Source organism: Phoenix dactylifera, chromosome 11 (assembly GCF_051530095.1).
Source record: "Phoenix dactylifera cultivar Ajwa chromosome 11, Ajwa_hap1_PhDact_Kaust_v1.1, whole genome shotgun sequence".
Classification (NCBI taxonomy): domain Eukaryota; kingdom Viridiplantae; phylum Streptophyta; class Magnoliopsida; order Arecales; family Arecaceae; genus Phoenix; species Phoenix dactylifera.
The window spans coordinates 4,649,371-4,666,335 of NC_143200.1; the positions used below are offsets into that span (position 1 = coordinate 4,649,371).

General features: G+C 42.7%; 1 protein-coding gene across 1 annotated transcript; it reads left to right on the plus strand.

Moving 5' to 3' along the window:
* Positions 1 to 5,081: 5,081 nt before the first annotated feature.
* On the plus strand, positions 5,082 to 7,292 carry LOC120108762 (uncharacterized). Its single transcript, XM_039122467.3, has one exon. The coding sequence runs from the start codon at positions 5,116 to 5,118 to the stop codon at positions 7,255 to 7,257; it is 2,142 nt and encodes a 713-aa protein (XP_038978395.2). The 5' UTR covers positions 5,082 to 5,115; the 3' UTR covers positions 7,258 to 7,292.
* Positions 7,293 to 16,965: the final 9,673 nt, after the last annotated feature.

Here is a 16,965-nt window from a genome sequence, read left to right on the forward strand (position 1 = left end):
GGATATCTGCAAAATTGGCAGGCTATTTATCAAATTATATGAATGGTTAGGGGATTAAAAAAAAAGTAAATAATACCTCTCATATGCAATGTATTTGTTAGAATTTAACCATAAAAAAATAGAGACTTCTTAAGAATCACTGTCGAAGAAATTTCTCATGTTTGAACTAAATTGGCAGAGCATGAATTGGGAAGCTTACTAGCTTTTGAAGATTCTCCATCTTGGATTGAAGATCTGTCCATACCTATTTTTTCTTTTGGTAATGAGAAATTTCTTCGACAGTGATTCTTAAGAAGTCTCTATTTTTTTATGGTTAAATTCTAACAAATACATTGCAGAGCATGAATTGGGAAGCTTACTAGCTTTTGAAGATTCTCCATCTTGGATTGAAGATCTGTCCATACCTATTTTTTCTTTTGGTACAAAGATCTGTCCAGACTTCACTGCTGGCATTTTCTCAAGAGATGTGACAGATTCTGTTGACCAATAAAATAGCATTTTCTCTATAGAAAAACAAACATTTATATACAAAAATTAGCAAGTAAAAGGACAATTAAAAGCTTAATCCCTAGAAATAAAAGAGGAGACAGTAGGAGAGTCAAATAAATTAGGCCCACCTGTGGAACTGACAAAAATAGTTTTGACTAATCATTGAACAAAATAGTTGACCATTTAAGATTTGTTGAAGAACATGATTAATTTTCTGCCCATCTACTAACAATACTGTTTGCATAATCTCTCTAACATGCCTGAGACTTCTGCTGTATGATGACCATACCAACTTTGCAGCAAACAAAAATCATATTTGACACTATATCTGCAGTTTAGCTTAGAAAATAGGGGCAGAGCAAAGGCCAAGCTAACTTGGTCTGAAGACCACAGTTATAGATTCCTTTATCAGTTGGTTGTAATTTACCCATCTCTATATATGAAAACCATTAGGAGTGGCAATGATGATATCAGGAGCATTGTCAACCCATTCTATGAAAACCTAGTTTTTGAACCTTTTCTATTTGTCCAATTGTTGTTTTAAAGTGCAAGTAGTTGTTATAAAGCATGCCATGACTTACATCATCAAAATTATGATATTTTGAATGTACTACATTGTTCTAAATATTTTTTGTCTATATGTTAATATTATAAATAACTTAAAAAAAAGTTTAGACAAATTTTTGAAGCAGGTATAGTGCATGCCCATTGATGAAAACCTTATGCCTGGACCATATCTGGTGGACGGTTGGGTCCACTGGGTCAATGGAGACCAGGGATTATGGATGTGGGACTAGTAGTAGCTACTAGGAGTCAAACTTTAGAAAATAAGAGATATATATATGCATGGAAGAAGGGATATATATATATATATGTGTGTGAGGGGAAAGTGCTCCAATGACTCCGGCTATCAAGGCAGATAGAGTGGGGTAATGGTCCTAATGATTCCATGGAGCTGACTTTGAAATTTTGATGGTTGTCTCCATGATTTTTGCCTTGCCTGAGAAAAGAAATAATAAGAATAATAATGGCTACTAATTTTCCTATAAAAAATGAGTTATATGTGCCAAACCCACCCACACACCCTATTTGTGCAATTTGTGGATGCCATGTAAGCAAAATTACAGAGAGCCCTGTGGAAGAAATATAAATGTCACACTTTTTTTTGAGATCTTTCAAAGGTGATTCATGATTTCAAAATGACACTTGTGAGAGTGGTTGGGGGCCTTAGTCAAGTAACATGCAATTCATATGCTTGCTGAGGTTGTTTTCTTGAACCTAATCTTTCTCCATTACCCAAAGGAAAGGATGAAGACACCTAGGCATTGCATGATGCCAACAGAGTGAATCCTATGCATTTTATGGTAGAATTAAAGGGGTTTGCTTAACCTTAATTTGAGTTTGGATGTTCTTGTTCTTTGCTAGGTTTTTATTATTTATTTATTTATTTATTTATTACAGCAAAACAATTGATTTCGTTAATAAGTGGATGATTCGGACATGTGCGAGTATTAGTCTTGGACCCTGACCTAACTTTAGACATTGCAAAGAAAATTGCACAATGTTGTGTGCTCTAGAATGGGTTCATGGCTCATACACTTGCTTACCTTGCATTGCAAATCATTTGTTAGCCAGCCCTTTTAATAATTGATTGCGATTTGTATAGTAGCATTGCTTTTATTTCTTATTTTCTATTTTAAAAAAATAAAATTACAAAAATTGGGATTAAAAAATATGTTCGGTAATATTTTTTTTTTTTTTTACAAAAGTTGCTTCTGTCATTTTTTAGAAAAAAATAAAAGTTACTTTCAATTTGTTAAAAAAATATGAAACTCATATTTTTTACCACCACCTATACTATCCCACGTCGCCATTGTTGTAGCCACCATTGTCATTACTACTACCACCCACATCGCCATCACTGCTATCGCCACATTATTGCTTCTGTCATCATGACCTTCGCCACATTGCAATCCTAGTAATCAATGAGAGGAGATTTTTACATGGAAGATAACATTGCAAACATTGGGGGGCCACATAATGAGAGTCTTTGGATGATCAAAAATAAGCTTTACAAAAGGACAGCGGGGTAGGGGGCCATTGCTCCTGCTAATTACCTCTTTTCAATTAAGAAAGTAGAAAAGATTGAGGCAATAATTCTCAATGAACAATCCTTGAATTCTGATCTTCTCTCAAAAAAAAAATCCTTAAACTCTATTCTAAACCACCCACGAGAATTCCTTTTAAGATTCCATGTGTCAGCAATCAACAAACCTATCATGGGGACAGCATCAACAAAACTAAGAAGGTGCTCTCAATAATGGAATTGGAACATCATGCTGGCCTCTTCCATCAGGGATTGCATAGTAAGTGTTAGATTTAAAAATTGCATTTTCAACATTGTAACACATTGACACTAATCGAAATTATTTCCTTCATAATATAATATTGCAAAATATTCAAATTTTATTTGATATTACAGGTTTCTTGGGAAAAAAATGATAGACCAATATTATAGTGGCATACATTCTAGCTATAACCTCATATCTTACCAATTTGTAGGTGAGAATGCTATACCTCTTTATTAGAGGGGGAAGTTGTGAGAGTTATTTTCGAGCAAAGGTTCTAATAGTTATCGACTAGCATATTTGTTATTAGGTAAATCTATTTTTCTTACCAAATTCTCTCTTTTGGATTCGTCACAAAAGGAATGTTGTTCTGCAATTAGAGTAAATTGCAGCTAGTTGTCCTTGTATCAGTCTTTGACCATGCAAAACATTGTCTGCTATGACTGAGGAAAAAAATTAGTAGCCAGCTTCTTAAATTTGAAGGGAAATATGTCAGCAATCAGAATCAATATAAGAACATCGAGGTGCAAACATGAGGAATAATAAACTCATCCACTTAGAACTTGTCTTATAAAATGCATGGATCTTTACATAAAACACTAATAAATTTCACAACTTCACCCAATAAATAACAGCTTTATCCAATTCGATGAGACTTTGTGAGGGTTACTTTCGAACATTTCTTGTCAGGTAGATCAATTATTTTTACTAATATCCTATCTTTCAGATACATTGCAAGAGATGAATGGTTCTATATGATTGAATTTTTTTTTTATTTCCTTCTCTTTTTTTTTGGCAAACTGCAGCTAGTTGTTCTTGAGTGAAAGTAATTCAGGATAAAAATCAGTACGTCGAGAGCTAGCTTCTTAAACTTCTAGACATGCCCGCGATCGAGGAGAACCAGTTCAAGAAATTTAAGGTGCAACTCCTTGCTATTTTTTTTTTTTTTTTTTTTTTTTTTGAAGAAAAACTTATCCAGCTTTGACCTGACAAATGTCATTGATCCAATTCACTAACACTGTAGAAGTTTCCCTTGGAGCAGGACCAAATCCTCGTCCACAGAAGCTTGAGGCGAGGAATGGAATGGAATCACCAGTGGCTGGAAGAGGCGTAGTCTTTGGATCAAAAAGCTAGAGGAGAAGCGAAACAAAGGCAAGATGTGACATGAGGAGATAATGGTGACGTCCTTCTTATCCCCTCCCACTCGGGATGATGCCATTTATTTGACAGCCCCGTGATTGGTCCGTGCGACTCCTATTCTTAACGTGGCTACGTTGTTTTCTTTTTCTTTTCTTTGAAATACAAAAGAAAAACAAAATGCTATGTGGTTCTACAAGCTCTTCAAGATTGAGACAAACTATAGCTGCTATCTTGGCTTGCATCCTGCACAGATTTGGATTATATCTGGTACGTCTCTCAAAGCGTTCTGAACTTTTTCTTTCCTATACTTGCAAAACTTTGAAACAATTATTGCACGATCCAATAGTTAGCCCGTGAAAGAAGGTGAATCATTTTTTTGCATGAAAAATACAACATGAACCTATCCTGCATGTGCATGTCCATGCAGAATTTTAAAAACTATAGTAATAAGTTAGAAAGAGAGTCCAACTGTGAAAAGAGAATTCAACTAGAAAAAAAAAATTACCTCATGGTAGCAGCTACTAATAGTCATTGCAATAGTTTTTAACTATTTATTTTTCTCCAAATAATGTCAATCAAGCCAATTAATAGTCTCTAACTATATCGGAGTTTATATCTTCTTATTATTATAATAAGAACTCTCAGATTTAGACTCCACTTTATGGTTCGACTTTATTTATTTATTTACTTTAAACACTATAAGTAGAGTTCCAACATAGTACCTTTTTTCCCTCTTTTTCTTAGTATATTTATTATGTGCAGAAAAGTGTCTCTCAAAAGCCATGGATACTCATATCCTCTTTAGTTCCCTCCTACCCCCACTCAAAAAAGCCGCGAAGCCTATCCTCTTTTCCTTCCCTGGCTTTCCTTCCATCAGAAGCTCATATGCATGATACATGCAAAATACTAGTACAATATTGTTGAAACCATATATGCACAGGGAGTGAGGAAGTGGAGTGAGTGAGTGAGGAGAGAGAGTGAGTGAGCACGGAGAAAAACGTACGTAGCGGAAGTGGAGTGAGTGAGTGAGGAGAGAGAGTGAGTGTCTCGGGAAGTGTGCCCAGGTGCGCCAAACTCCGTGCGGTGGTTGGGGCTTTTCCCCAAACACCTGGGAGGGGTCACTGTTCAGCCGGAAACTATGGAGGCTGGTGGGGGGGACGCTGCTCAGCCGGAGACGGGGAAGGAGGGTGGTCAGGCTTCGCGGGGTGTCGGGACTGCACCGAAGTCTCGCTCCTGGGCGGAGGTTGCGAAGGGAGTCCCTCGGCAGTCGGCGTGGACGAGTCACCGGATGCCCCCTCGGGTTTTGGAAATGCTGCGGAGTACGTCGGCCGAGGTGGTGGACGTTCCTGAGGAAGAGCTGGAGGGGAGTCGAGCGGAATGGCAAAGCACGACCGTCATTGTGAGGAGCTTGGGGAGGCCTGTTCCGATTGACTGGGTGGCCAGGGAGTTCAAACGGGTAGGTCGTTTGGACTATAACGTGGAGTGTTTCTCATTGATGGATGGCTTCATCGCCGTCCGGTTCGCCAAGGAGGAGGATCGTGAGGCCGCTCTGAAGAACGGTCCATGGTCGGTGGCAGGCCAACTTCTGGCAATGGAGCGTTGGCGACCCAATTTTGTGCCCGGCGTTGGGGGTATTGATCGGGTGGTCGTCTGGTTGCGTCTACCACGACTGCCCCTGGATTATTGGAGAAGGGAGACCATACTTAGGATAGCGGCCAGCGCCGGAAATCCCTTGGCCGTGGACGGCTTCACGGAGCAGGGGGGACGGTATGGCTTTGCTAGGGTGAAGGTGGAGCTAAATGTTTCGAATCCTCTCAAGCCGGGTATCCTGGTTAGGGGGAAATATGGGGGTGCCGAGGAGACCTTTTGGCAGGGGTTTATCTATGAGAACCTCCCTGCTCCTTGCTCGAGGTGTGGGCGGATTGGGCACTCGTCGTCGGAGTGCGGTTATCCGTCCTCGGTGGGTGGCGAGGCGGAACCGGCAGTGGACCGAGGGAAGGAGAAGGAAGGTATCGGGGCGGATCTCCCGGAGGTTGAAGTGAATACCGGTGGTCCTGTCCCGGAGGAACCATCGGCCTTTGGCCCGTGGTTGGTTACCAATCGCATTTGGCAACAACGGCCGGCCAAAAAGATGCCGCGGAAGAAGGAGATGGCTGGGTCCGGGTCCCGGCCGATCTCGACGGCCACTCCTCCTTGTTCCGGTAAGGGTGGAATGGGGGATGGGTCGGGTTCTTCGGTCTCCCCGATCGACCTGGAAGCTTGGCAGATGCCATCGAAGGTTGCCCGGCGGAGGACTCCGGAGAAGGACGTCACGGCGGCCGGGGCGGGCAAGGGTAGGGCGGGCCCGAGTCAACCCACCCAGGTCGATGGCGCTGGTCCGAGCCGACTCAACCCGTGTCTTAACTTGGAGGCGGGCCAGGGTGTTTGTGGGCTGGATGGTGTGTCGGACCGGGCTGTGGACAGGCCAGGCCCCTCAGCGATGCAGTGCCTCGACGGATTGGGCCCGAGCCCGAGGAAGCGCTCCAGAAGCCCAAGTCGGGCTCTGGGTACGGGAGGCAAGGGTTTGAAAGGGCCGGTCTTCTCCGTCGGGGGGACCCGTCCTCTGCCAACGGCGAAGGCGCGGTCGGAGCTTGACTTCCGACGCAGGAGCAAGAGCTCCCCTCCTCCCCTCTCGGCGGCTCGTCTCCGACCTCCGCGGGCGGAGTGTGAGTCTAGGGGTGGTGGCGAGCATGTCCGGCGTGGTGTGATGGCCCCTTCGACGAAGCTAAATCGTGCTATCTCGGCTGCGGCGAAGCTCTCGGAATTGGGGATGATGGCTCCGGTCGAGGCGACCGGCAAGGAGGGTCGGTTGGATCGAGTGGGGAACCGGGAGTCCGGTGACAGTAGTGAGCAGGTGAACCGAGCCGGCAGCTCCAAAACGTCTTCACAGGCTTTTCCGGCTCACCTGGCTCGGGAGGAGGGAGGTCTCTCTGGTGTTGTGAAGATGCTGGGTGCCGGGAAACAGGTCGCCAGTGAAGTTGTGGGCGGTACCAAGTCTCTTCCAGGAGGTGGGCTGTTGGAGGGGCCTGTGGAAAATGGTGAAGTTGCCGGGGACTCTCCGTGCCAATTAGCACAACCGGGCTTCGGGATGGATCGGCAGGGTATTGTGAATCAGCTGTTGGCAGCAGCTAAAGGGGCGAGTCTTGCAAAGTTGGAGAAGGTTGGTGCTATGGAGGAGGTGGTGTTCCATGATTGCAATCCCGGGGTAGGGGGTTGTGATGCATCCTTGGGTGCCCAATGAAGGTTATCTTATGGAACTGTCGTGGCGCGGGGAAGCCTTCTTTTGCCCCGGCCTTTTGGAGGATTGTGCAGTTGCATAGACCGGAGATTTGTGTACTGCTTGAGACCCGTTTATCTGGGAGGAGCCTTCAGAAGGCCAGGAGGGCGATACCTCGATCGTGGGGCTTTTATGCTGTGGAGTCTAGCGGTTTGTCGGGTGGTATCATTGTTACGTGGATGCAGGGTGCTTGTAGTTTGGATGTGTTCCATGTGTGTTCTCAGGAGGTGGTTATGGTGATCTCGGAGGGTAGTGGAGGTTCATGGGTGCTTTCTGCGGTGTATGCCAGTACTGACTTCAGGGAGAGACGGATACTGTGGGATGAGGCCTCTCAGTTGATTAGTCAGGGGTACCCTATGTTGATGGCTGGTGATTTTAACTGTATTGTTGATCCTCAGGAGAAGAGGGGGGGGAGGCCTTTCACATTTGAGAGGAAGGTCATGGAGTTCCAGGACTTTCTGACCTCGAATGGATTGATTGACTTGGGGTTTTCTGGGTCTAAGTTCACATGGTGCAACAATCAGCAGGGCCAAGCTAGAGTATGGGAGCGACTTGATAGAGCCTGCGCGACCGCTGGGTGGATTCAGACCTTTCCGGACCATCATGTGAGCCATCTGCCCAGGATTGCGTCGGACCACAATCCAATACTGGTGAGTACAGATTCCTACTTTCCAGTTCATGCCCCTTTTAGATTTGAAAAAATTTGGCTCTGTTATCCACGGTCATGGGAGGTGGTGAGGGAGGCATGGAGTGCTCAGGTGAGAGGAGATGCGATGTATCGGGTGTCCCGGAGATTGGAGCTAACAAGAAGACGTCTGAGGAGGTGGAATCGTGAGGAGGTGGGAGATATCCTCAGGAGGATAGAGGAGTCAGAGGGGGCCATAGCCAGGTTACACGCCTAGGAGGATCAGGGGGGCCTTGCGGAGGAGGAGCTGGGGGACCTCCGATCCTTATTGGCCCTGCATGACGGTCTACTTAGACAGCAGGAGACATTCTGGAGACAGAAATCGAGGGTACAGTGGATTGTGGAGGGGGACAGAAATACGAGGTTTTTTCATCAGGCGACGGTTATCAGGAGGCACCAGAACAGGATTAGAGTCCTCCGGGATGAGGAGGGGCAGCTGTCGGAGGATCCGGAGATGATCCAGAGGATTATGGAGAGTTTTTTCAGGGCCAGGTGGACAGAGCAGTCTACTGTTGGGAGCCTAGCAGCTGTACCTCCGCCAGTGGGCAGGGTGTCACAGGAGGAGACAGTAGCTCTGATTAGATCGGTGACGGAGAGGGAGATTAGAGAGGCGGTGTGGTCCCTCAAGGGGGACAAGGCCCCTGGGCCGGATGGCTTCCCACCTTTGTTTTTTCAGAGATATTGGATGGTTGTTGGGCGCGATGTGACGGCAGCCATACAGCAGTTCTTCAGTACAGCAGTGATGGCAGCAGACTGGCAGAGGACCTTCATCACTCTGATACCGAAGCGGCAGGATGCTACGGAGCCGAGCCATTTTCGTCCGATTAGCCTTTGTACTACTCTGTACAAGGCTATAGCGAGGATTCTTGCCGCTAGGTTGAGGGAGGTTCTTCCTAGGCTTATTAGTCCGGAGCAGGGAGCTTTTTTGGAGGGGCAGAGTATCTCGGATAATGTGATGATTGCCCAGGAGTTTATGTTTGATCTTGACAGGGCTCCGATGAGGAGGAGCTTGATGGGGATCAAGCTTGATATGGAGAGGGCCTATGATAGGGTTCGGTGGGATTTTTTGCAGCAGTCCCTGCAGGCATTTGGTTTTCATGAGACTTGGATCAGGTGGGTGATGGGCTGTGTCCGTGTTCCTTCTTTTGCTATCTTGGTGAATGGCTCACCGTCCCACTTCTTTGTGTCTTCGGGGGGGTTACGTCAGGGCTGCCCTCTATCTCCTCTTTTATTCATTCTCTGTGCAGATGCGTTGTCCAGACTCCTACACCAGGCAGTGGCGGCTCAGGAGTTGGAGGTTTATAGACCGACGGTGGGGGCTGCCCCGATATCCCACCTGCTTTTTGCTGATGACTGCTTGCTTCTTGCCAGGTCGTCGCGGCAGGTGGCCCGGGTTATTTGTCAGATTCTTCGGGATTATTGTGCAGCTTCGGGTCAGCAGGTCAATTTGGCCAAGTCTGCTGTTACTTTTAGCCCGAAGACCAAGGAGGCGGTGAGGCGCCCTATATTGGAGATCCTGGGAGTGGGTGCGCAGGTGGGCAAGATGGTTTATTTGGGGGTCCCTCTTTCGGGACAGCGGTTACGACGCGGGGATTGTACTTTCTTGGAGCTCAGTATCAGGCGCAGATTGGAGGGTTGGCAGATGCACTCTTTATCTATGATGGGTAGGATCACTCTGGTTCGTTCAGTTCTTTCCTCTATTCCCATTTATCTGCTTTCCAATGCCATTATTCCAGTTACTGTTCTGAGGTCCCTGGAGCAGTTATTTAGGAACTTTATCTGGGGGAGGCACAGTGGTAGAGGTGGGGTCCACCTGATGGCTTGGGATGTTGTATGCCAGCCGACTAGTCTTGGAGGTTTGGGGGTGCAGTCTCTGGTAGCGAGGCGGGAGGCCTTAGTGGCTAGACATGCGGCGAGATTTGTGCTCGAGCCTGAGAGCTTGTGGTCCTCATTGATGAGGGCCAAGTATGGCGACTTGGTTCCCGGGGTGCGGGGTGGTCGGCACCATTCCCCGGTTTGGAGGGAGATGTGTGCTAGAGCCATGCTGGTGCTTCCGGAGATCAGATGGATCATAGGTGACGGACGCTCTGTTGATGTGCTGGAGGATAGTTGGGTGACGGAGCTGCCGCTTTGTCGGTTGCCGACTATGGTGGACTCGGCGAGATTAGCGGGCTCCAGGGTCAGTGACTTGTTGTCTTCAGAGGGGGGACGGTGGAGAGTGGAGTTGATTCAGGAGGTTTTTGGGGAGCAGCTGGCGGAGTCGGTTCTAGCTCTTCCGGTTCCCTCTGGGGGAGGGGTTGACAGACTAGTGTGGTTGCCGTCCGGACGGTCGCGGATTCGAGCTAGAGATCTTCTTGCCTTGGTCAGGTCGGAGCCAGCACGCCAGATTGAGGTTGGTTGGATATGGAGGCTGCGGATTCATCCTCGGGTGGCGTTATTTATTTGGAAGGTGGCCTGGGGTTGCCTTCCAACGAGGAGCTTGTTAGTGCGACGTGGCATGATGATGTCTCAGTGCTGTGAGGAGTGTACGGTTATCGAGGAGTCGACCGAGCATGTCCTTTTGCAGTGTCCCAGAGCCCGGGAGATATGGAGGAGGTCACCGATTCCATTACCCGACTCGGTGGTTTCTGTGCAGGATATGATTCAGCTGATGAGAGCATCCATGCGGAGTCCTAGATTGGTCGAGGCAGGGATTTTTGTGGCATACTTGTCCTACTATATCTGGTTGGATAGGAATGCCGGTCTGTTTGAGGGGAGGAGGTCGCATCCGAGGACGGTGGCGGATAGAGCGTTGCTACACGCGAGGGAGGTTATTGCGGCTTCCGTTGGGTTTTCTTCTGGGTTTGCCAGGGACATCTGGGGTACCCCTTACGCTGTTTCAGCGCCCCGGTTTGCCCATGTTTCTTGGGTACCCCACCCCTTGGCTATCTCAAAGTAAACTTCGACGGGAGTCGGTCTCTGGATGGTGTGACTGGAGGTGTTGGGTTTGTGATCAGGGACCATCTGGGCAGGATGATAGCAGCAGGTGGTAGGCGGGCGCCAGGTCTTACTGTGGTCGGTGCAGAGCTACGGGCTGCGTGGGAGGGCATATCTTATGTATGGCAGGTTTTGGGGGTGGAGCGGGTCTACCTCGAGGAAGACTCATCCGTGGTCATTGACTGGCTCCGAGGGGCGGATCGGTTTGGGGATGGTCACCCTCTCATCCGAGAGACCCGCAGGATGATCCAGCTGATGGGTGATTGTCAGATTGGTCACGTGTTTAGGGAGGCGAACAGGTCCGCTGACTGGGTCGCCTCCTTTGTTGCTCGGCACTCTGGAGATTTTCTCTGGACGGAGGCTTCAGATGCCCCTCATCCTTTGTATCTTTTACTTTCTCGTGATATGGCTGGTTGTACTCACGTTAGATTTATATGAAATGAGTAGCCGTTTTACCAAAAAAAAAAAAAAAAAAAAAAAAATATATGCACAGTAATGACTAATGATGATCATTGTTGTTGAGCAATATATAACTTATATTTGAATTATTGTCATATAATAATTCATTATTACACTAATAATAACAACTTGTAAGATTAATAATAGCAAATTGTAACAATTTTTAGCATAGCTTGTTGGCTTTTTGCTGTTTTTTTTTTCCAAACAATTGGAATTATTATCATGGTGTGGTGCATCCAATGATATGTGCTGATTATCTTGTATGCCTGCTCTAGAGAAGAACAATTAACATAGAAGCTGGTTATTGTTGAAGACAAAGCATTAATGGTGATCATTTTGAAGTGAACTAATTTGTATTAGTTAAGTTAATTTGATCATGGAATTAATTATGAAAATAATATATATATATATATATATATATATATATATATATATATATATATATATATATATATTACCATCTAACTTATTGACTTTAGACATGTGAAAATCAAGGAATACACCTTATAGCATGTGATTATTTCATGAAAAAGATAATATACACAAAAGGCAATGCATAAAGAAAAAGAAACAATGCTAAGATATAATGTAAGATTCTTTATTGCCAAAAAGCAACCAGTCCATGAAGGATTTAAATCTTCCTTTGATTTTAATCATATGTGGATAAGGGTCTAGTTGGTGAATCATGACTCCTAGTTAATGGTGAAATGGTACATAAAAATAAAGGTACTTCAATCTAAAATGGAAATAAGGCTAGTGAACTATGAACTCAAATTATTTAGTTAATACTGAGGTGTACTTCATCTTTTCAACTATTTCTATTTTTTGAGAAAAAACACTATTTTCTCTCTTTAACTTCATTCACATGCTTCGTGTTATTTATCACATAATCACAATCAATCTAATTTATGATAATGATAAATCTGAGATCAAGAAGTCCATAATCATGACAATTTTGTCTTAATTATCTGGCTTTTGGCTTTACAAATCCTTAATTCTTATTTGTCATTATTTTTATCACCTGATACCATTGGTCTTATTACAAGTTTTCTAAAATCAATTCTAACAATTTTTGTTCAAACCTTTATTGGTCTTGGCCTACTCTTTCTAGATCTTTTCATTTCTTTTTGAAACAAAAAAGCATTTGAAAGTAACCCGATTTTTTTCAGAGCATGCAGCTAAGAGGCAATTTGAGCTAGCATGTAGGTCCCAGAATTGCTGGCATACTTCAAGTTATACCAATGAAGCTAACTCAAAAGTAGTATTCAAGCATCCAATCTCTCGGTTGACTATAGCAATAAAAGTGGATCGGATAATATGCATACAGATCCATTTTCGTATCCGAATTTCTCTGAATATAGATAGAAAAATTGAGCATCCAACTAATATCTATATCCATATCCATCAAACAAAATTGGATATAGATATGGATAGATAACTATCCGATACATATCCAAATATTTGATTCCATGTGTAGCCCTATTTAATTTTATATATCACTCATGAACTTTTAAACAAAATAAATGATCATATTAATATACTATTAACTTGATTTATTATCCACTTAGTTATATCTTTGATTCTGTAGGCATGCATAAAGTTTAATTACCCTATTTATATCCATATGTATATATATATATATACTTTTGTTATCTGATTTGTATCTGTATCCGTTTAAAATTAACAAATATAGATATAAAATTTTAAATCTGACTAACATTCATATCTGTAACTATATTCGTCAGACAAAACAAATATAAACATGGATATACTAGTATCAGATTTATATCCGATTCAATTTTATCTCCAGTTGACTATATTTAATTCTTCTATATAGTATTTAACATTGATCCTGTCATAGTTAGGCCAATGTTTTTTACGACATTTGGCATACATTTGCACATGTTTCTGTATATTCTTTTTGGCATAGAGTTACATCTAAATGCACGCGGATCGAGAACTAAACAGTAAAACACTATAATTGCCAGAAACAAGATATAGCTATTGGAATCTAGGGGTGGGGATAAAATTTCTAGTCAGCAAGGACTTATTGTTGCATGGCAATCAAATTTCCCTTCTAGGATCTCAAGCCCCTTACTTTTACTAAATAAAATTGAGTATGTGAGATGCATGTGAGGAAGAGCATGAATAACAGTGATTAAATAAGAGAAAGCATTGATGGCTATTGTTGCTGCCGGATCTCGGAATGCTGATATAGATCGCCTCTATGAACTTGCAAGACAACAAGAAGATTTACCAAATTGATTCCGATCAGTCATCCGATGCTTAAGTCAACAAAATTTCTTTGATGAAATAATAAAGGAAGAAAAAAAGAGAAGGAAAGAAGAAAAGAGAGATATAGTCTCCTCCCAGGTTCAGATTATTCACCTTTCTTTGCTAAAAACATTTGGACTTATTTATAGCTCTGTCATGACCCAACGGTTGAGGTTGCTGAGCGAAGCTGGAAAGTGCCGATCTCAAAGGTCTAACGCTTTTGCTCTGCTTGGCCTGTTGTCCATGCATACTCGAGGAAGTCGGGCTGGAATGCCCTAGAAGAAACTTGGATTCGTTAGGATCATCATATAGGCCGTGAGCTAAACAAATCCTCATGTACCATATCATACCGGTTATTAATTACCACAACCGCAATGATCCCTATCTAGTAAATAAACTCCCATATATAACTAATACATATTGCTTGTTTTTCTTCCTTTACTAAATGTAAAATTATTCATCGATCGATAGCTAGCAATATTTTAGTACAATTGGGGCTCAATGACGGTCGATGACGGCATAAGATAATTTATGTTATAACAGTTGACACAAGTAGCTAGGTTTTATCATCTTTACGCCAATCAAGTGGTGCATTCTAATCAGTTCATGTCGGATAACAAATGGTTGCAATTTTTCACTTGCATTGGAACAATTTGCAATGATTCCCTCGAAAGAGACGCATGTCATTTCTTGATTAGGTGTCTTGTCACAAATTTCATGATAGGGTGGACGTAATCTAGTTTGAAATCAAACACCTTGTACTAGATGGCCCCAACCCCCGTGACCTCCAACAAAACCACTGCGGGGGCAAGAAGCATGCACTCCTGCCTCAGTCCTTTGAGGATTCTCTTGGCCATATCTTTTAAGGCTCTTGTTTGCATCTTGCATGTCAGTTCTTGTAAGCTCTGCGTTTGAGAGAGAATATTTTGATACCTGCCTGCTTGGGTGGTGTATGACATCAGCCTTCCAAAGTGCACTTGATCTTATATTATTAAGCTATATGCAAGTCCTTCAATTATTAACATGTTTCCAATATCTATTCTACAATATAATATAAACTCCTACAATTTATCTACATATAAGGCACTTCTGTTGCACCACATAACCCTAGAGCCTATAGCTTTAGTTTTAACAAAACTTATAAATATGGGCTTCGATAACCTTTGATTATTCGGCATCTTTAGTTTTTCAGAAAGAAAGGATGGAAACCATGTAGATAAAGGGATGGACTGCCCAAAATTATTTTTCCTGCTCCCTTTAAATATCCACTCTTCCAGTCATGTATATAATGAGAAAAATCTTAGAGTGAAGCATGCATGGAGTCCAGCAGAGCAACATGCAGCTGGACTCCCAAAGCCTTGGATGACAACTCTTAAGGCCAAAGGAAAACAAAAAGAAAAAAGAAAAGCGCCAAGAATAAGAAAGGAAAAAGTTTAGCATCTATGGGAGAAACTTTTTCCAATGCCACTTAATATTAACCAGAAAAAGTCATCTAATATAAGTTTTATTCATAGTATCCCAACAGTAAGAGTACCCCAAGTGTAAGAATTATATTGAAAGCAACTAAAAAGACCTATTTTCTTTTTTTACAATGAAAATACCAAAATATATATATTAAGTAAGTGAAAATAGGAAATTTCTCTGACATACTACCAACGAGTCCATAAATATGTTTAGATTTCAATTTTTTTAAGAAAAGTATTTTTTTTTATTTCTTAAAAATTAAAAAACAAAAAAAATAAAAGTAAGTGGCTAATGCTTAAATAGTGTGTAAGTTGTCATTGGCGCCACCTTTTGATTTCAAATCTCTTTAGAAAAGAAAGGTGGGCTAGGAGACTCAAATAATTCATACGGACATGCAAAGCCAACCACGGGATGCCATCCAAAAACATATAAAGTGAGATTCTTTTGTTCGTGCCTCGAATTCATGGGAACTCGAATGATATGTCAACAGCCACACTTGAGACTCTCAAGACGGAGACCCTCACTTGTCTCCACGATGGGAAGCACTTGTGATGACTAACTCCAAGCACCATGTTACACGTAGCCCACTCCCACCATAATTATCAAACGTCTCAAATCGAACTTCTCCACAGAAAAAAGCTGTTTGAGAGAGAGAGAGAGAGAGAGGAACACTGATCATGCCTGTAGCTCACTTGCATGGTCACAAAGGGCAAAGGAGATGATGCAAAAGCTTTGGTCAATGCTATACCTCTTTATTACTTTTCTTTGGACTAGTTGATGAGGCTCAGACATTAATAAATGCAATGTTTAGATTAAAAAAAAAAAGCTTCTTACAAACGCATTGTTCATGCCTTCCATGTAGGCAGCTAATGTTTCTGACATTCTCATTGGATCATAAATTCCATGCATATCTAATCCCAGTGAATCATGACTAGGGTGTTTCTTACAAGGTGTCATTAGGGATGTGTGGTGCAATGAGAGATAATGGGAAACAACAAAATCCTAAGTACATGAGTCTCTTTTTTTTTCTTTCTTTTGATATAAATCCTAAATAAATAAGTCAAGACTTTCTGCTAGTAACCGAATCAGTATATATGATTCTTGCCTTTTTATTTGGTACAAGAATTGGATTGGATCCATTATTCCAAAGGTTGGTACAGGTTGAGGAAAGAATCCTAAATCCTACAAATTTAGATTCAGATATTGTCTTTCATGTTTCAGACCCCAATGATCCAATCAACCAATGTGCAATATCAAATATTATATAAGTTTAAAATCCAGATCCATGATTTTATCATTAAAGAAGAAAACAACCATAACCATGATCCCCTTGCAATCAGGATATATGACAAACTTACAAATTTACCTTGGCGATTCCTACCAAGTAGATGCATAATAAGGCAATTATCATCTCTACCAAAATCCTCTACTTAATTTTGGATGACCATTTTTTTTCCCATTTCTGCATGCTTAACAATTTTACTAAGAAAAATGGGCATGCATGATGAGACTTGGAAAGAAGAAGGAAAAAGAAAAGGCACAACATTTTCCAAGCTTCACATTGGAATGGTGCATCTTTGTCAGGGGTTGATTTGATGCCATTTTCTTGAAGCTGGTTTTGGGGACTAAAGTAAGAGAGCCATGAGCTTGTCCCAGAAAGACAAACAGGGAACTGGCCATCTGTTTGCATCTTTCTACCACCCCATCCAACCTATGTGAAAGCCAAGTTATCCACCACTTCCAATGCAATCTCCAAAGCCCTTCATGAAATATGGAAAACAAATAAAAGAACAACAACAAAAAAAAAAAAAGAC